The 20,976-nt window shown below is 38.8% G+C and overlaps 1 protein-coding gene across 1 annotated transcript in view; it reads left to right on the forward strand.

Moving 5' to 3' along the window:
* Nucleotides 1-2,578: 2,578 nt before the first annotated feature.
* LOC126457536 (chromatin assembly factor 1 p55 subunit) overlaps nucleotides 2,579-20,976 on the forward strand; it is a 50,262-nt gene continuing 31,864 nt past the window's right edge. Inside the window, exons 1-2 of the mRNA XM_050093893.1 lie at nucleotides 2,579-2,709; nucleotides 14,049-14,196. Coding sequence (XP_049949850.1) covers nucleotides 2,691-2,709; nucleotides 14,049-14,196 — 167 coding nt within the window. The 5' untranslated portion in view covers nucleotides 2,579-2,690. The remainder of the gene's footprint in view (nucleotides 2,710-14,048; nucleotides 14,197-20,976) is intronic.

The raw sequence follows: 20,976 nt of genomic DNA on the forward strand, positions 1-20,976 counted from the left end.
TATATTATTATACCTCCATATCCCAACATGTAGAACACTTTTCTGGTAACCAGACATTCCAGACTGCATGGTATGCAGATCACACTGCTGCCTCGTTTCATAGCAATGATTGTTTCCATTTAATATTAATGAACTGTCTTTGTTTAGTAGATACATCTTAATGAATGGTATAAAACTATAAATGGAAACGGGTGGCGGTGTAATAATTCCAAATCTCTCGAAATGTTGCCTACAATATTCATTATACCTCAGATTGCATACTATATATATTGCTGTTTTTTTGCATTTTGAAGATATCTATGCTGCAGAGCAAGTTCTCCCAATATAAGATCCCATATTGTAGTATGGAGTGAAAGTAAGACTAGTATACTTATATAATAACTAACTTGGGGTCTGGTTTGCTGAGTCCCCTTAGAATATAACACACAGCTCACAGTTTATTTGAGATATAATTGACATGAGTGTTTCATTTACGATTTTCTTCAAGACATATACCAAACACTTTACTGACCTCATATTGTATAGTACTTGATTGTTTAGGAGCATGTCAGTTATTTCTCGTTTTTGGATGAGAGGCTGAAACTAATGTGAGTTGTCTTGTATATCTTTGTAATTAGATGGTTCTCATTGAACCATTCACTCAATGATGAGATATGTGGCTTAATCCTTCGATCATGGAAAATTTTGTCTGTATCTGTTACCAGAATCTTTGTGTTATCAGTAATTAGTGTAATATGCCCTGAAGTATGCTTTGCATATATGTCATCAGTATAAAACAGAAACAGTATGGGCCCCAGAATTGAGCTTTGTGGTACACCATATAAACACGCATTATCTCAGTGGAGTGCACAGTACACTGATCAACATTAGCACTCTTCATAGTGCATTTCAACTTTTTGTACTCTGTTTCACAGATATGTTTCTAATTATTCGTTTGGAGTTCCTGTTTACTAACTACCTGTCTAAGAAGTGTGGTGTGGTCAAGAACATCAAAAGCTGTAGACAGGTGTAAAACAATACCAGTAGTAATTTCTTTATTATCTAATGATTTTAAGGTAGTGTTGGGATAGTCATACGCTACTGTGACTATTGTTTTTGCATTTTAAATCCCTAGTGATGTTCCTGTACTAAGGACAATTTGTTAATAGAACATTCCAATCCAGTTTAAAACAATTTCTGAGATATTTTTGAAAGTGTGCTGAGTTGTGCAATTCGCTTGTAATCAGCTACATCATTTTCAGGTCCCTTTTATGGAGTGGGGTAACTTCAGCAACTTTCTGGAGGTCATAGAAAACTCCATTACTAAAAGATGCATTAATTATATGACTTAGTGGTTCAAAAATATATTACCAACTTTTATTTTCATTTATATCTGGTATGTTGTCACTGCCACTGGAGTATTTATTTTTTTAGTCTTTATATCACCATGAGCACTTCAGTCTTCTAGTCATTGTGGAGGAACATACATGCTTTCATGGCTGTCACATGTGTTGTGTGTTGAGGACTGACTCTATGGCAGTTCTTCTTTATCAGGTTTCCAGCTATATTACGGAGATAGTAATTAAAAGCAGTTACTATCTGTTTTAGTTCTGATGTGAACTCCTCATTTAGATTTAGTTTTAAAGTTTTGTTTTTAGTGTGTTGCTTGTTGTTAGTTTCATTTTTTACAACTTTTCAAATGCCTTACATTTTAGTATTAGATTCTATTTTTAAAGTTACTATTCCCAGTCTTTGTCTGAAATTTCGTCAAGAATTTGTTTTTCTGATAAGTCTTTATCACTAGAATAATCAAGCACTGTATGGATTTTTCCTTTAAAAAGTTATTTACTAGTTCTTGACATTAGTTTAGAAACACGTTGTAACATTTCAAGCATGTGTTCCATTTCTTATGAATCACACGCATTCTTTCAGATTTTCATTGCTGAAAATTTTATATTGGCAAGGACCTAGTTCTCATATGCATTCGTACCATACTATAACAATGTTAATATCTTAACAGTATTCATTTTCAAATAATAAGATTCATTCCAAGTTGTATCAAGTCTAAAACGAAGCAATGAAACTACTGTGGAGCTGCTTTGATCCGCTTTATTCATAGTACAAAGTTCTCCATTTCCCCATAAAATAACCTCCAATGCTGTTTTCGATCATATAGTGATAAATAGCGTGTTGGTTACAAATTTGTGGCTGTAATTTAGACAATGACTAATTTCTATACAGAAATGAAGGTCATTTGCCTTCTGTTTACCTATTTTTCTGATAACAAAATACCACTTTTTCTCTGACAAAAATTGCCTCAAAATTCAGTAGCACAAATGTGGTTGGCAGAAAATATCCAAGATAGCGAGTGGCAGAATAACTCAAACATATGAGGTAGTAGACCATTAACTATTGGGCAGAATCAAAACTGTTCCGAAATTTTTATTGCAGTAGGTACTAAGCAGAATTGAATCTTTTTTCTGAGTTGGAGCAAAATTACCTCCCTAAGACACAGTAGCCTCTCTGTACGGTATGATTTTATCGTGTCATCTACTGCTAGGGGAAGACAGCTTTGGCTTTGAGTACTAAACGTTGGTAGAATGAAACACGCCCGCAAAGATACTAGTGCAGCTTGAATGTGAACGCGCCCTACGTACATTTGGCGCGGTACGGAGAACACTTTGTTGTTTGGTTTGGGAAATATAGCTGCAATGGGTGATAAGGATGGAGGTGAGGAAAAGTGCTTTCAAATATGTGTGCTAGTTTTTGTTTCTGTAGCTAGACCGTTGATAAGCTTGTTTTTGCTTTTTGATTATAATTTAAGTTAGCGTATCTACCGGCATTCACATTGCTGTTTACTGGCGTGATGTGGAGAGCAATCATTGCTTCATTATTTAATTATAACCTTATTAATCCAGCGCAGCTAATATGACTGTCTGGTATCATGATATTTTTTATGTTTTTTGTCTGTTGACTTTTCTTGTGCATGCAATATACAAGTTTGAAGCTAGCAAGAACTAGTACTTGTTACTCATGACTCGTATGGTTGACAGTGACAGAAGAGCACTCCTTTGGAAGTTCTTCGATATATTTAATCATTTGAGGAAGCCTAATTTGTCAATGTGAGGTCATCCGGCATCTATAACTAGACATTTTTTTCCTAGTAAAAAGCTGTGTAGGATTTGATTCGTTTGTCACTTTTTGTGGTCTACATTACAAAAGTTCTTTTTATCTATTAGTACTGGTTTTGGTTTTCTGCAAACTTGCCATAATTCAAAAAAATATACTGAAAATTAATGACATATTTTTCTGTGGTGATGTCTAGTTAAGGGATACTTTGTCCACAATGTTTTTCAATTCGACTTTAGATGAAGTCAACCATAAGCGTCATATATCTCGAGAGTGAATGGGAAGTTCGAGCGCAATTGACAGTTTGAGATTAACAAATCGAGAATTGAATATACCCACTTCACAAGGAGGGCAAGTAACCTTGATAATATTAAGATTAGGTTTTGGCGCCTAGTTAAAAATATTTAAGACCACACTTCAACAAAAGAAAGTCTGCAGTGAAGTAAAGGTCCATACATCTAATACCAGCAGATACTACCAAGCAGGTGGTTGGGTTGGGGGGGGGGGGGGGGGAGGGAGGGAGGAATCCTTCCTAGCTATTAAACCAGCATCTATAAATGAACATATTGGAAATTCTTGCCAGGGCTGTGACCACTTGTGCCTGTGAACCATGTGGCAGTAACCAGTGCTGATGGACAACAGCTATAAATATTTTACATGAATCTTGCAAAAACATGTTCAGAGTGACTGCGTATGGAGAATATGATTTAGCACAGCTGGCATGGGCATAATGAATAGTAGAAGAATAACATGCTGGGACCTTTCCAATAATGACTGATTGGACAATGAAAAGGGTTCTGTACTGTTGGCCAATTTGGAGAAGACATTGAAAGTGATGGATAGCTAATGTGGTAGAGTACTAAAATTGTGTAAGTTTCAGTGGATGAGGATTGTAGGGCAGGTCAGGATGGAGACATGTTATTGAAAAATAACACCCATGCAAGGTACAAATGCTGTAATAACAACCTGAAATCTCCAAATTTAAGATGATTGCATTTATAATGGTTACTGGTAATGGCAGATATCTGGCAGCTGTAAATATAATGCATGTGCACACACAGCATTGTAGGGGTTGTTTGGAATAATTTGGGCATAAGGAAACAGAACTCTTTGAGTTTAATGGTTTGTAACTCCCAAGACACAATTTTGCTGTCAGTTCTTTGTATGTTAGTCGTGTGACTTTCTTGAATGATTCTATTGTATTTTCAAGCATGGTGATCCTTTCCATTAATAATAACCCATGAATGGGAGAAATTTTGGTATAATGTGTATTCAAGTAAATACACTTCATTGTCCTGTTATGCCACAGTTACCCCAGACATAGGTAAGAATAGGATCATGAACCCACGACGTAGTACAAATAATTTTCCAAAAAGTTTGAAGAATCAGCAATGAGTCAAAAGACAAACGGACAATTCTACTTCATACTGTTAAAGTGAATTTGAAATATCTCCATTACAATTGGGTTCACTCAATGCTTCAAACATTTTTTGTAAATCAATCAATCTCTCCAGGAAAATGGAATGATAACCATCCTTGCACCTGGATAATAACTTCCTGGAAGATTAGTTATTAGGTTAGCTTGTGTGAATCTTGTGCTGTTACCTGTTCCTGTAATCCTTCAGTCAGTCACCAAACATGTTTTGGTAATGCAGTGCAACCCATGATCCTCTTTATTTCTGAATTTGAGTTAATTCTTGTATGATAACCAGAGATTTCTTCGTCTTCAGTTCCATCATTTCCGTCACTAGGTCCAGGAAAGACTGCCTTGGTATTTTGTATGTAATATTGAATATTTTAGCAGCAGGATACTTCGACTTTATTTTTTTTTTTACTACTTCTCTGGCCTTTTCAAGATGATTTCAATCTTATGTGGATGTCCATTCCATAATATATGCTTGTGGCATGATTTAGAAACAAAAACTGAGACCATTGTTCACCACGCACTAAAATTATACCCAGATTACCTCACATTAATTGTAATTTACTACCATATTATTAGTGATATATTACAGATGTTATTAAAATTATGTTGAAAACATGTGTAAAGTGTACACATTTGAATTTGATTACTATATCACAGCTGTTTTCTCAACAGCACCTCTTCAACTACAGTTGTTTGTCTTCATTGCATTGTTATGAAAAACAAACATGTATTTAAAAATGGCATTATTACTGTGCCCAACACATTATTAACATCATATTGCAGCTAATGGGAAATGCAGAATAAATATTAAATTTGAGTATGTGGGAAGGTTATATTAGGTTGTTGTTGTTGTGGTCTTCAGTCCTGAGACTGGTTTGATGCAGCTCTCCATGCTACTCTATCCTGTGCAAGCTTCATCTCCCAGTACCTACTGCAACCTACATCCTTCTGAATCTGCTTAGTATATTCATCTCTTGGTCTCCCCCTATGATTTTTACCCTCCACGCTGCCCTCAAATACTAAATTGGTGATCCCTTGATGCCTCAGAACATGTCCTACCAACCGATCCCTTCTTCTGGTCAAGTTGTGCCACAAACTTCTCTTCTCCCCAGTCCTATTCAATACTTCCTCATTAGTTATGTGATCTACCCATCTAATCTTCAGCATTCTTCTGTAACACCACATTTCAAAAGCTTCTATTCTCTTCTTGTCCAAACTATTTACCGTCCATGTTTCACTTCCATACATGGCTACACTCCATACAAATACTTTCAGAAATAACTTCCTGACACTTAAATCTATACTCGATGTTAACAAATTTCTCTTCTTCAGAAACGCTTTCCTTGCCATTGCCAGTCTACATTTTATATCCTCTCTACTTCGTCCATCATCAGTTATTTTGCTCCCCAAATAGCAAAACTCCTTCACTACTTTAAGTGTCTCATTTCCTAATCTAATACCCTCAGCATCGCCCGACTTAACTCGACTACATTCCATTATCCTCGTTTTGCTTTTGTTGATGTTCATCTTATATCCTCCCTTCAAGACACCATCCATTCCGTTCAACTGCTCTTCCAAGTCCTTTGCTGTCTCTGACAGAATTACAATGTCATCGGCGAACCTCAAAGTTTTTATTTCTTCTCCATGGATTTTAATACCTACTCCAAATTTTTCTTTTGTTTCCTTTACTGCTTGCTCAATATAGAGATTGAATAACATCGGGGAGAGGCTACAACCCTGTCTTACTCCCTTCCCAACCACTGCTTCCCTTTCATGTCCCTCAACTCTTATAACTGCCATCTGGTTTCTGTACAAATTGTAAATAGCCTTTCGCTCCCTGTATTTTACCCCTGCCACCTTTAGAATTTGAAAGAGAGTATTCCAGTCAACATTGTCAAAAGCTTTCTCTAAGTCTACAAATGCTAGAAACGTAGGTTTGCCTTTCCTTAATCTTTCTTCTAAGATAAGTCGTAAGGTCAGTATTGCCTCACGTGTTCCAGTATTTCTACGGAATCCAAACTGATCTTCCCCGAGGTCAGCTTCTACTAGTTTTTCCATTCGTCTGTAAAGAATTCGTGTTAGTACTTTGCAGCTGTGGCTTATTAAACTGATTGTTCGGTAATTTTCACATCTGTCAACACCTGCTTTCTTTGGGATTGGAATTATTATATTCTTCTTGAAGTCTGAGGGTATTTCGCCTGTTTCATACATCTTGCTCACCAGATGGTAGAGTTTTGTCAGGACTGGCTCTCCCAAGGCTGTCAGTAGTTCCAATGGAATGTTGTCTACTCATGGGGCCTTGTTTCGACTCAGGTCCTTCAGTGCTCTGTCAAACTCTTCACACAGTATCGTATCTCCCATTTCATCTTCATCTACATCCTCTTCCATTTCCATAATATTGTCCTCAAGTACATCACCCTTGTATAGACCCTCTATATACTCCTTCCACCTTTCTGCTTTCCCTTCTTTGCTTAGAACTGGGTTTCCATCTGAGCTCTTGATGTTCATACATGTGGTTCTCATCTCTCCAAAGGTCTCTCTAATTTTCCTGTAGGCAGTATCTATCTTACCCCTAGTGAGAGAAGCCTCTACATCCTTACATTTGTCCTCTAGCCATCCCTGCTTAGCCATTTTGCACTTCCTGTCGATCTCATTTTTGAGAAGTTTGTATTCCTTTTTGCCTGCTTCATTTACTGCATTTTTATATTTTCTCCTTTCATCAATTAAATTCAATATTTCTTCTGTTACCCAAGGATTTCTACTAACCCTCTTCTTTTTACCTACTTGATCGTCTGCTGCCTTCACTACTTCATCCCTCAGAGCTACCCATTCTTCTTCTACTGTATTTCTTTCCCCCATTCCTTTCAATTGTTCCCTTATGCTCTCCCTGAAACTCTCTACAACCTCTGGTTCTTTCAGTTTATCCAGGTCCCATCTCCTTAAATTCCCACCTTTTTGCAGTTTCTTCAGTTTTAATCTACAGATCATAACCAATAGATTGTGGTCAGAGTCCACATCTGCCCCTGGAAATGTCTTACAATTTAAAACCTGGTTCCTAAATCTGTCTTACCATTATATAATCTATCTGATACCTTTTAGTATCTCCAGGGTTCTTCCATGTATACAACCTTCTATCATGATTCTTAAACCAAGTGTTAGCTATGATTAAGTTGTGCTCTGTGCAAAATTCTATCAGGCGGCTTCCTCTTTCATTTCTTAGCCCCAATCCATATTCACCTACTACGTTTCCTTCTCTCCCTTTTCCTACACTCGAATTCCAGTCACCCATGACTATTAAATTTTCGTCTCCCTTCACTATCTGAATAATTTCTTTTATTTCATCATACATTTCTTCAATTTCTTCATCATCTGCAGAGCTAGTTGGCATATAAACTTGTACTACTGTAGTAGGTGTGGGCTTCGTATCTATCTTGGCCACAATAATGCGTTCACTATGCTGTTTGTAGTAGCTTACCCGAATTCCTATTTTCCTATTCATTATTAAACCTACTCCTGCATTACCCCTATTTGACTTTGTGTTTATAACCCTGTATTCACCTGACCAAAAGTCTTGTTCCTCCTGCCACCGAACTTCACTAATTCCCACAATATCTAACTTTAACCTATCCATTTCCCTTTTTAAATTTTCTAACCTACCTGCCCGATTAAGGGATCTGACATTCCACGCTCCGATCCGTAGAACGCCAGTTTTCTTTCTCCTGATAACGACATACTCTTGAGTAGTCCCCGCCCGGAGATCCGAATGGGGGACTATTTTACCTCCGGAATATTTTACCCAATAGGACACCATCATCATTTAATCATACAGTAAAGCTGCATGCCCTCGGGAAAAATTACGGCCGTAGTTTCCCCTTGCTTTCAGCCGTTCGCAGTACCAGCACAGCAAGGCCGTTTTGGTTATTGTTACAAGGCCAGATCAGTCAATCATCCAGACTGTTGCCCTTGCAACTACTGAAAAGGCTGCTGCCCCTCTTCAGGAACCACACGTTTGTCTGGCCTCTCAACAGATACCCCTCCGTTGTGGTTGTACCTACGGTACGGCTATCTGTATCGCTGAGGCACGCAAGCCTCCCCACCAACGGCAAGGTCCATGGTTTATGGAGGGGTATATTAGGTATTAGGAAAAAAAAATTGTCATTTACTCTGATTACCTCACAATACTTAAATTATCCCAGCTGACCCTATTTACTCAAATTGTTTTAGAAAGGTGTGGTTATATATAATTAAAAACAGATAATTATGTTGTAACAATAAGAATTTTACAGTTCTACAGTAACACTTATTGTTTGCTATAATCCAGTGTTGCACTGGGAAGAATTCTGTCTTTTGTGTCCTTTATGAGCCCATATTGCAAACAGTTTTCAGATGTAAATGATGTAGACTTTTCTTAGTTTAGAAACTATACTGTTGTTTCCTGTTCAGAAACTTCTTGCTATGTTGTTGCTAGACCAGTGATTTGAAATGAAATGCTGTATATCTCAAAAGTCCTCTTTTTTAAAAAACTTCTATCACTATGCTCTTACTAGGGCTACATCAATTTGTTTTGCACTGCATGTCAGTTACGTTCCTTTTAGCTGGCTCAATGAATGTTAGCTGCTCAAGTCCAAATAAATACAAGAATAAATAAATAATAGTGTAGGTCTTAGAGAGGCGTGCAAGATGTTCCGTGATTGCTGATAGACTATGGATGTGGAGTGTTACTCAGACTTCATACTCTGACATGAGGTGATAAAGACTACAGAAACACCCAGTCAGGCTGGTGAACTACTGATCATCTGCCACTGATTTCTCATGACGTGTTAGTATTAAATATTTACTGCAACAATCAGCAAAGCATTTAATTGATATTCTTAAATTTTTCATGAAAACGAGGGCCGTTTGGGATTTGTCAGGCAGGAAATTGAGCATTATGTGTGAATCTTAATTTGTTTTTTGCCCAGAGGCAAAGACTAAATTTAGTTTATATGAATGACACACATCAGCATGAATTTTCCAACTTAGTTTTACCATTGAGCACAGCAGTTATTTCAGGATCTATTCTGATGAATGAGCATGGGGAAGTACAAAGTTGCTTAGTCATAAATTTGTGAATGTCCTGAAGATAATTTTCAGATGGTGGACCATATGCATTCCTAACACTGTTGCAGGTGTTAAGATTGCATAATGAGATGCCTTCTACTCGGTTTCCCTACTTCTTGTTAAGCTTTACGACTTTGTTCCCAGCAGATGAATGTCTGTATTTGAGGGAAACAATTTGCTGATTCCAGCTGGTGTAAAATTTCATTGTAGTGATTTGCCGTCCCCTTGCACTTTGTGAACAGGGTCTCTTGAATGCAGTCACTTTAACCAGACTTTGTGCAATTTGAAGAAATTTAGCTCGAGTTTCCCTTAGGCTAGAAGACGCTGCTGATATACAGAATTGTGACATACTAATTTCAGTATAACATTTTGTCAGTTATAGATGTTGACAAATTAACCATCTAAACTGTTTACACACACACACACACACACACACACACACACACACAGAAAAGTGGTAAGTCAACCACAGTTCTGTTAATATTTTCTTCACTTTGTGTAGGAAATTCATATATTCAAAAGGAGAAATTGACTCAGATATATAGTGTTTGTGGAATTAGAGAAAGCTTTTGACGATATTGACTGGAATACTCTTTGAAATTCTGAAGGTAGCAGGGGTAAAATAGAGGGAGTGAAAGGCTATTTATAACTTGTACTAAAACCAGACAGCAGGTATGAGTCGAAAGGCATGAAAGGAAAGCAGTGGCTGAGAAGGGAGTGGGACAGGGTTCAAGCCTATCCCCAATGTTATTCAATCTGTACATTGAGCAAGCAGTAAAGAAAACCAAAGAAAAATTTGTAGCAGGACTTAGTTTGGAGAGTAGAGAAGAAAGTTTTGCCAGCAAAGGACTTGGAAGAGCAATTGAACAGAATACAGTGTCTTGAAAGGATGATATAATATTAACATAAAATAAAATTGAGACAAGGATAATGGAATGTAGTCTAATTAAATCAGGTGATGCCAAAGGAATTAGATTAGGAAAGAGAGACAAATTAAAAGAAGAGTTTTGCTGTTTGAGTAGCAAAATAACTGATGGCCAAAGTAGAGAGGATATAAAATGTAGACTGGCAGTGGGAAAAAGTGTTGCTGAAGGAGAGAATTTTGTTTACATCGAATATGCATTTGTTAGAGTGTCTGTTCTGAAGGTATTTGTCTGGAGTTTAGCCTTCTATGGAAGTGAAACATGGACAGTAAACAGTTTAGGCAAGAACAGAATAGAGGTCTTTGAAATGTGGAGCTACAGAAGAGTGCTCAAGATAAGATGGGTCTGTCATGTAACTAGTGAGGAGGTATGGAAGAGAGTTGAGAGACAAGAAATTTGAGGCACAATAGGGATTGGTTGATAGGACTCATTCTGAGGCATCAAGGGATCACTAACTTAGTATTGGAAGAAACAATAGAGGGAGACAAAGAGATTAATACAGTAAGCAGGTTCAGAAGAATGTAGGTCGCTTGTATTGGTCCATAGTCCGATCGAAGCTGGATTATGGGAGCTTCGTCTACTCGTCCGCTCGGCCATCCCTCTTACGCCGGCTCAACTCCATCCACCATCGGGGGATACGTCTTGCGACCGGAGCCTTCTACACTAGTCCTGTCGAGAGTCTTTATGCTGAAGCTGCCGAGTTACCATTGACCTACCGGCGCGATGTACTGCTGTGTCGGTATGCCTGCCGGCTGTTGTCTATGCCCGACCACCCCTCTTACCAGTCCTTCTTCGCCGATTCTCTCGATCGTCAGTACGGGTTGTATGTCTCTGCCCTAATGCCCCCCGGAGTCCGCTTCCGTCGCCTGCTTCGACAATTGGATTTGGCCCTCCCTACCACCTTCAGAGAGGGTGAGAGCCCGACACCACCTTGGCTCCAGGCTCCGGTTCATATTTATCTCGACCTCAGCTCACTCCCGAAGGAGGGTACTACGGCTGCAGTGTATTGCTCACGGTTTGTCGAACTTCGTGCTCGACTTGCCGGTCACACCTTTATTTACACCGATGGCTCTAAAACAGCCGATGGTGTCGGCTGTGCCTTTGTCGTCGGGGCCGCCACCTTTAAATACTGGCTCCTCGACCAATGTTCGAGCTTTACGGCCGAGCTTTTTGCTCTCCATCAGGCCGTTCAGTATGCTCGCCGCCACCGCCATTCATCGTATGTACTCTGCTCTGACTCACTCAGTGCTCTTCAGAGCCTTGGAGCTCTCTATCCGGTCCATCCCTTGATTCAACGGATACAGCAGTCCCTCCATTCTTTCGCTGATAATGGTTCTCCTGTCAGCTTTCTGTGGGTTCCCGGACATGTAGGAGTGCCTGGGAATGAGGCTGCGGATGCTGCAGCCAAGGCTGCAGTCCTCCTGCCTCGGCCAGCCTCCCATTGTCCCGTCATCTGACGTTCGTGGGGATGTATGTAAGAGGCTTGTGTCGTTGTGGTGGGATGCTTGGTCATCCTTCCAAGGAAACAAGCTCCGGGCAGTAAAACCGCTCCCAACTGCTTGGACAACCTCCTTCCGACCATCTCGGCGAGAGGAGGTCCTTCTGACCAGGTTGCGGATTGGGCATTGCCGGTTTAGCCACCGCTACCTGCTCTCCGGTGACCCAGCCCCGCAGTGCCCTTGTGGTCAGGCATTAACAGTGCGCCATGTTTTATTGTCGTGTCCCCGTTTTAGTCAATTTCGTGTTGTCCTGCCCCTGCCATCTACTTTACCAGATGTTTTAGCTGATGACGCTCGAGCAGCTGCTCGTATTCTGCGTTTTATAACTTTGACTGGCTTGTCCAAAGACATCTAACCTTTTTACTTATTTTATCTGCATCTTTGTCAGGTCCTTCTGGTGTCCCCCCCATCCCCTTGAGTTTTACTAGATTCCATGTGCTCTAACAACAGTGACTGGGCGCTAATGACCTCAGTAGTTGAGCGCCCTTAAACCCCACAAAAAAAAAGAGAGAGAGAGAGTGTGTAGGTTGCACAGGATAGAGTAGCATGGAATGCTGCATCAAACCAGTCTTTCGACTTAAGACAACAGCAACCACAACTTAAACCATTGGTAATGGGGAATGTGGAGGTTACATTAGTGTTATTGACCAAGAAAGCATTTTTCAAAATTGAACCCCTGACAGTGTCAATTTGATGATCAAATACAAGGACTTGCAATGAGTACAATTAGTTTTTGAAAATATAATGCAGTTAAATTGATGAAAGAAACTACATATTAAGTGGCAGCAGGAGAAGACACTTGTGAAAGTATTGAGAAATTAGCAAGTTTTCAGAGATACTGGTGCCTCTTTCTGCAGAAGGGTTGAAGGGAAAGGAAGAGGGAAACAATAGAGGGAGAAAATGATTGATGAGGTTTAGGAAATGGATTTTGGAAGAGTCACCCAGAAGTTCAGGTCAGGGGACTTACCACATGGTACGAGAAGGAAAGATCAGTCTTTCCATCTCACCCCCTCTGGCATTCCCTAAAATCTCAAGTCTTTTGCTTCCATCCCTCTTCCTTCCCCTTCAACCCTCTGTGCCAGGAGGAGCCATTAACTCCGAAAGCTTGCAAATTTTGACCTACACCTATTCTCCAGTATGAGAATTCTCACTCTGCAGCGGAGTGTGCGCTGATATGAAACTTCCTGGCAGATTAAAACTGTGTGCCGGACCGAGACTCGAACTCGGGACCTTTGCTTTCGCAGGCAATTGTTCTGTCAACTGAGCTACCCATGCACGACTCACAATCCGTCCTCACAGCTTCACTTCTGCCAGTACCTCGTCTCCTACCTTCCAAACTTTCCAGAAGTTCTCCTGCGAACCTTAAACCCATTCAATTTGTTCATTGTTAATCTTCTGTTACTACTCCAGCAGCCAGCTTCTGCATCATAGTGACGATATGTGTGGGAATACACCCAGTTTTATAGAAAGACTGTATCAATGAGCTTAGCCCCCCCCCCCTCTTCTCTCTCTCTCTCTCTCTCTCTCTCTCTCTCTCTCTCTCTCTCTGTGTGTGTGTGTGTGTGTGTGTGTGTGTGTGTACTTGTAAATTGTCAGTCAGTGAACTGAATTTTTATGGCTGGCTTTTCATGCACAAAATTGAAAATCTTTTTAGCCAAATTTATCCCTTTATTTTAATGAGAGCACTAGTGTTACTGTCAAGTGCACATATCATAAATACCATAATTTTCTTGTAATTTTACAGAATAGACCTCTGTTTGCTAATTTACACTAAGTATTATTACTACAAATATCCTATGTATGGCGTTCTTCCTGTTGAGGAGGAGAGAGGGGGGCATGAAGATGAATTGCAGGCAGTATTAGTTAGTGTTGGTTTCTAAATTATTCCCTTTGTAAGATATTTCTTGTTATGTACTAGTTTTGCTGTACAGATAAATTGTTATTGTATGATGTTAAATTTTTATCTTATTGTGTGTTTTGCTTTGTTGACAGAAACCTTTGATGATGCTGTGGAGGAGAGAGTTATTAATGAGGAATATAAGATCTGGAAGAAAAATACACCTTTTTTATATGATCTTGTGATGACTCATGCTTTAGAATGGCCATCACTGACTGCTCAGTGGTTGCCAGATGTGACAAGGTAACTTCAAATGATAGTGTAAAGCTTCTTGGTTCTATCTGTTTGATGAACTGTTTTGTCTATCAAAAGGAAACTTCATTGAGACATGATTTTTGGCCTTCACTTACTTTTAGAAGACAAAATGTTTATTAAAGCTGATGCCACACAAAAAATGGCAATATATCCAAGCTGTAGGAACTATTTGTACATTCCTTGGGAAGTGAAAAAAAAATGGCTCTGAGCACTATGGGACTCAACTGCTGAGGTCATTAGTCCCCTAGAACTTAGAACTAGTTAAACCTAACCAACCTAAGAACATCACAAACATCCATGCCCGAGGCAGGATTCGAACCTGCGACCGTAGCGGTCTTGCGGTTCCAGACTGCAGCGCCTTTAACCGCACGGCCACTTCGGCCGGCTTGGGAAGTGAAAGGTATATTGTGAGGATGAAGGGAAATGAAAGATCTTCTTGCATACCATCTGTAGTTAGAAACAGGGAGGGAGGAAAATGATATGGGTACACATAGTACAACCTCTGCCACACTCTGTATGTTAGCTTGCAGAGGACATACGTAAAAGTAGTGTCTCCTGCTTCACCTTTCTTCTATGACCTTACATCCCAAGTAGTAAATTTTCTTGTGACTTACTAATGCCATCACCTGTGATACTGCTTTGTTTATAACCATAATTGTAATCACACATCCGTTGCATTTAATAGCCTCCAGACTTGGCTTTACCATTAGTGCCCAATGCTTGTTAGCATTTTTATTACGTTAGGAAATGTTTATATGCTCCACAAAAAGGAACAATAGGATGTAGATTGGAAACCTTAAATTGGAGAATAAAAGCAGATAAACACCAGAAATACTTAGGCTTGCACAATGGGAGTTGAAGAATTAGCACTCTGTTCATGATTCCAAGGTGGAGCACGAGCTTGGACTGAGCAAGGACTGGATGTTGTTTCCCAAAGCAGTCATACCATTGTTCACTTCAAGCAAATTAAATGAAAACAAATAAAGCTTAAATCTGGAAAATGTGAATGTATACACTGCCTGAAAAAGAAAAGGCGTGTAGAAGGCATTGCATGTCGGTGTAACTACACACAATTGACTGCTATGTAAATGATTAGAGTTGCAAGTCTGATGGTTGAACAACCACCAGGTTGCAGTTGTATTGTTAAAATTAAACGATCAGTGTGAAGGGGACAGATGTTGCATAATTGTTAAGAAGGTGTTACTGGCACATAGTAACCCCTCCAACTCTGTGCATGCTAACCAAGGACAAGTAATGGGCTCCCTTCAGCATTGTCATCCTGCACCATTCTTAGACTGGTGGCAGCCAGACTAGGATAATTATCACCACATGTATAGGTTGCCATAACATAATACAAATAGATGAATTTGGAGTGGAACTGTGACCACGAAACATGGACTGCTAATGAATAATGTTTGTTCAGCAGAATCATGGCTCTGCAGTACTTTGGATGACTGGTGGGGAGGTCCTATTCTTCGAATGTTTTGGAGAGGTGCGTGTTATTCCTGGCATCAGGGTGTCGGGAGCCATTTTGTATGACCTCAGGTCATGGCTAAAAGTGAATGAGGGGGAACTAACACCACAAAGGTACATCATGCCTCCTCAAACTACTAAGGAAGGTGTTGTCCTCGGGGAAAACAACAAATCTTGGATTCTAAGACTCGGAGTGTGAAATGTTAGATTTTTCTTATCAGGTGGGTAGATTAGAGAATTCAATAAGAGAAGTGGATTGGCTGAAATTGTGTACGGGTTGGTGGCGGAGGGGGGGGGGGGGGGGGAGAAAGGTGGTTACTAATGCATGGTGGCAAGAACAACAGAATTTCTGGTCCAATGAGTGCAGGTTTATAAACAGAAAATCAGATACGGATAATGCAGTAGCATCTTTCATAACACAGGAGAGCTGCTAGCAACAGCACAGTGAATGCAGTGGTGTAACAGACATAAATATGAAGTCAAACAACCACCTCAGCAGTACAACAAAAAAGAAATATTGTTATAAATATTGAGAACTCAAGTGGCAAGCCAGTACTAAAAAAAGGGGAAGCTGTAAGATTAATAAAACATGTTGATCTGTACAAGGGTAAAAGTATCATATAATAGTATGGAATGGGAAGAGGAATGAAGTCAAGATAGGGGTGGGAAATAGGATACTCTGAGAATATTTTAATAGGACTTGACAATCTAGCTCAAAATGAGGCTGCTGAGGTAGATGACATTTCCTCAGGATAATTGAGATCCTTGGGTGAGCTATCTGTGGCAAAACTATCCACCTGGTGCGCAAGATAAATGATGCAGGAGAACCACCTCCAGACTTCAGGAAGAATGTAATACAGTAATTCAGATTTCAAAGGAAGGAGGAGCTGACATGGATGACTGTTATAGAGTTGTGTAGTGTGTCATGGTATCAAAATAATGGCACGATTTACTTACAGAATAATGGAGAGACTAATCTTAATTCCCCCCAGCATCACCTGATTTAATTAGACCACATTTCGTTATCCTTGTTTTTCTTTTGATGTCATCTTATATCCTTTCAAGACACTGTCCATTCCATTAAACTGCTCTTCCAGGTCCTTTGCTGTGTCTGACAGAATTACAATGTCAGCGACATTTATTTCTTCCCCCTGTATTTTAATTCCTGTTCCAAATTTCTTTCTTTTGTTTCATTTACTGCTTGCTCAATATACAGATTGAATATCAGGGATAGGCTAAAACCCTGTCTCAGTCCCTTCTCAACCACTGCTTCCCATTCATGCCCCTTGACTCTTAAAACTGACATCCGTTTCCTGTACAAATTGTATATAGCCTTTCACTCCCTGTAATTTACCTGTCACCTTAAGAATTTGAAAGAGATTATTCCAGTCAACATTGTCAAAAGGTTTTTCTAAGACTACAAATGCTATAAACGTAGGTTTGCCTTTCCTTATTCCATCTTCTAAGATAAGTCATAGGGTCAGTATTGCCTCACATGTTCCTATACTTTTACGGAATCCAAATGTTCCTCCCTGAGGTCAGCTTTTATTAGTTTTCCATTCTTCTATATAGAATTCATGTTAGAAATTTGCAACCATAAATTGTGTAACTGGTAGTTGATAATACAGGGTGTATACGACCCGGGACAACCGGGAGATCGGGGAAAAACCCGGGAATTTTTTCATCCGGGAGAAAACAAGGAAAAACCTGGGATATTTTTAGAATTCTGGGAATTTTTCATTGTTTTAGTTTTCAGATAAATTTTTGTAATTTTGACTGGTAAGAACCGATACTCTAACAAAGGATATTACTGTATCCCGCTACTCCAGAATAATACTTCAACAATAAAACATAAACGAGAGAAAAAAACGAAAATATATTGCTAAGGAAATGTGCCATATACAACAATGACACATAGTGCTCATGCAAGCGTCTGCCAATTGAAAATATGTGAAAGGCTTTAGGAAGACTATGCAGTGCTTCATAACAACAAATTGTCTCCAATGAGCATGAAGTCACAACTGTTTACATTAGATTTGTTTCAGCAGTTACGTGCAGGCTCATGCACATGCGCAGTTGAGTCACGTTTGAGTAGTAGATTCTCCTGCTTCTGGCAACAGGAATGTGGCTGTTGGCTGTGCAAGCTGTCGCAGCAAGCAGCTAGATGCTACTGGGAAAAGGGGGCGCCAAATTCATATTCTCGAGGGTGGGGGGGGACTTGTTTCACAAAGCACCTAGCATCCTGTGCACGTTTGCCTATCGATTATTCATATGATTTTGAAAAGCTTGCCTGTTGGTCTTTGAACATTTTTGAACACATTTTAAGTTGATTTTTAAATGATTCATAAGTTTACTTTTGAATGCATGCATAGTGTACGTGATGCCTCTGTCAGGAGAATCCTCGTCACATCTAAAAATAAACTTTCCGCAGACAAAAGGGGACGGGGCTATAGCTGAGGAAGTAAAGCTGAACGGATGAATGCCAATTGCTGTCTGATTATGTGGTTGATTGGGTTTGCGAATTATCAGAATTGTTATAATTACTAGCGAAATCCATAGATTCAGACTACCAGAATGGAAATAAATGGCTGACAGGAGTAACAGGTGAGAAAGATTACATATTATCTTCTCGGTGTATCCAAGAAAACGAAATTTTGACAGAAAATTTTTGGCCGGATCGCTACACTAGTAAGGACCAGTAGTACAGTCCCAGGCTAGCAGCCGTGTAAGTTCTACTCTGGAAGTAATGCGGAAAAGTGTTCTTCAAACACGCAATAATGCCTAACTGGAAAATAATCGCGGGATAACTAAACCTGTGATTATGGCAGGGTTAGTGAAGTTAATCAGCGAACACATTTTGACAGTGGCAGCAATAGCTACAGAATTGGTGATGACAAGATTGTTTGTTAGAACGAGGAAGGAGAAGAAACGGGGACATCACACAAATTATGGAAGAATAAGACGATTCCAAATGTATATAAAAATTTCGTAATACTGCTTTTCGATCTCATGCTTGAGAAGCTGGTGCGTATGAATGAAATGTGAAACTATTTCCTAACGTAAAGCTTTTTGCTTGTGTTGTTGTTGTTGTTGTTGTTGTTGTTGTGGTCTTCAGTCCTGAGACTGGTTTGATGCAGCTCTCCATGCTACTCTATCCTGTGCAAGCTTTTTCATCTCCCAGTACCTACTGCAACCTACATCCTTCTGAATCTGCTTAGTGTATTCATCTCTTGGTCTCCCCCTACGATTTTTACCCTTCACGCTGCCCTCCAATACTAAATTTGTGATTCCTTTTTTGCTTGTAGTAGGCCTAATAGGCACTTGATATTGGTACTTCGTGTATTATATTCTGTTGTTTTATAAAAATGGCCATTTGTGCCAAAACAGTCTCGTTTATTTCATGTGTTACAAAATTTCTGCCATATTAGAAAGGTCTATTTTGTTTTATCTAGCAGACAGTGACAGAATAGACGTAATCAGATCGAGAAACCAAACCAGTCTTGGGTATTATTTGTATTAACAGCTTTTCAGCATTAGGTAACGGCATTTCGATTTTTCATGTAGCAAAATGTTTGACGAACTTTGCTGATGTAATAGATTCTTTTGCAGAAAGGAAAGCACGCCATGTAAAGCTGTAGCAAGATTAGAGAGAAAAAAATGCTAGGAGCTAAGGTTTGAAGAAATTTGTAATTTCTTGCTTATCTCTTGTCAGTATTGGTTTTATATACGCTATATTTAATTTTATGTCACACAAAACAGCAAATTATTAACTAATAGGAAATAGAGAGTTCAGATTTTCTGAAGAGTTCTTGTTCTCTTAATTACAGATAATCCCATCCGCTATTAATTGCGAGATTTTTTTAAAGAGAGGCGGGCTGTCAAACCGGCCGACTGGGAGCAGGAGAGGCACCTCAGGACATTTCAATTTCCACTCTCCAGAATATAGTTCGGATGCTTTATGAAGAGGCGTGGCACTGCACTTTGGCATACGGGTCATTCCATATCAAATCACCCAATAAAAAATAAATTTTACACCCATCTCCTTAGATTTTCAGGAAATTTGGCTCAAATGGTTCTAATACCATCCTGACAACACCTGTAAATTTTTTTTGCTGTATCTCTTATAGTTTTTTTTATAAATTTTTTAAGTTTTTATGTTTTGCGTTTTCCGAACCTTCGGAAATGGTAAATTTAATTTGTATTCAAAACTTTAAAATTGCTTATCTTAAAAACTCTTGTATATAACATCATGAATTTTTGCAGCAAGTTTATTTATTATACATATTTGAAGATAAAAATGATACTATTAAAATAGATTAATATTTTCTATGATATATATATATATATATATATATATATATATATATATATATATATATATATATATATATATATTACAGATGTTTTGTTTTGTAAGAATTGCAATATCTAGAGTCTGACCTGAGAGAATGCTCAAATTTGTTTTAATTTACTCTTAAACATATAGGCTACTTGATAAAACAAAAATAATGATGGCTTTTTAACATGTTTATTAACTATAGTAGATTACATTAGAATTATGTACAAAGATAGTGTTCTTACAACACTTATGTATAACCCAACTGATTGCTTGAAACATTGAATTTTTTGAGTAATTTTGTCTTTTTAATAAACATGAATGCTGATTCAAACTGTTTTTCCACTTCATCCAAGAGCTTTCAGTTCTTTTGATACAGTATTTTTTGAAGTAATAAATTCTTCCAGTGCCACTTGATTGAGGTGTGTCTACTACACAGACTATGTGCTCCAAAGGCACTATGCAAGAATCTTCTCTTTCAGGCCAATAAAATGATGCAGCTGGTCCTGAAGGATGTAGAAATAAATTTCTGCATCTTCTTCATCATTGAATATTGTTTTTACCTGTCCAAAGTACCAGTTACCATCATGATTTGCATGGTTCAACACGAACCCAATCAGAAGAAGAATGGAAAGAAAAGACTAAGGAAGGTTTTACACTACCTGTAGTCCTTCTAATTTCAAGGTTGTTTGTTGGAAGTGGTTTGAAGTTATGAAAACTTCTTGTTCCAGGAATGGTTTGGGTTGCTGAAAAAACGTTTTTCTAGTTTTAACCGTAGCAAATCAGCTTCTTTTTTGTCAATAAAGTGAAAATGAATGTTTTCAATATTTTTTTCACAAAACTTGTACACATAGATTGCTGTCATTATTTGTTCTTCATCTGAAAGCTGTAGACTGGCTTTCCTTAAAATTCTTTTAATAGTTCCTCCTAGGCCATCACAAATTGACTTCCCATGACTT

The sequence above is a fragment of the Schistocerca serialis genome, chromosome 2 (genome assembly GCF_023864345.2).
Source record: "Schistocerca serialis cubense isolate TAMUIC-IGC-003099 chromosome 2, iqSchSeri2.2, whole genome shotgun sequence".
NCBI classification, from domain to species: domain Eukaryota; kingdom Metazoa; phylum Arthropoda; class Insecta; order Orthoptera; family Acrididae; genus Schistocerca; species Schistocerca serialis.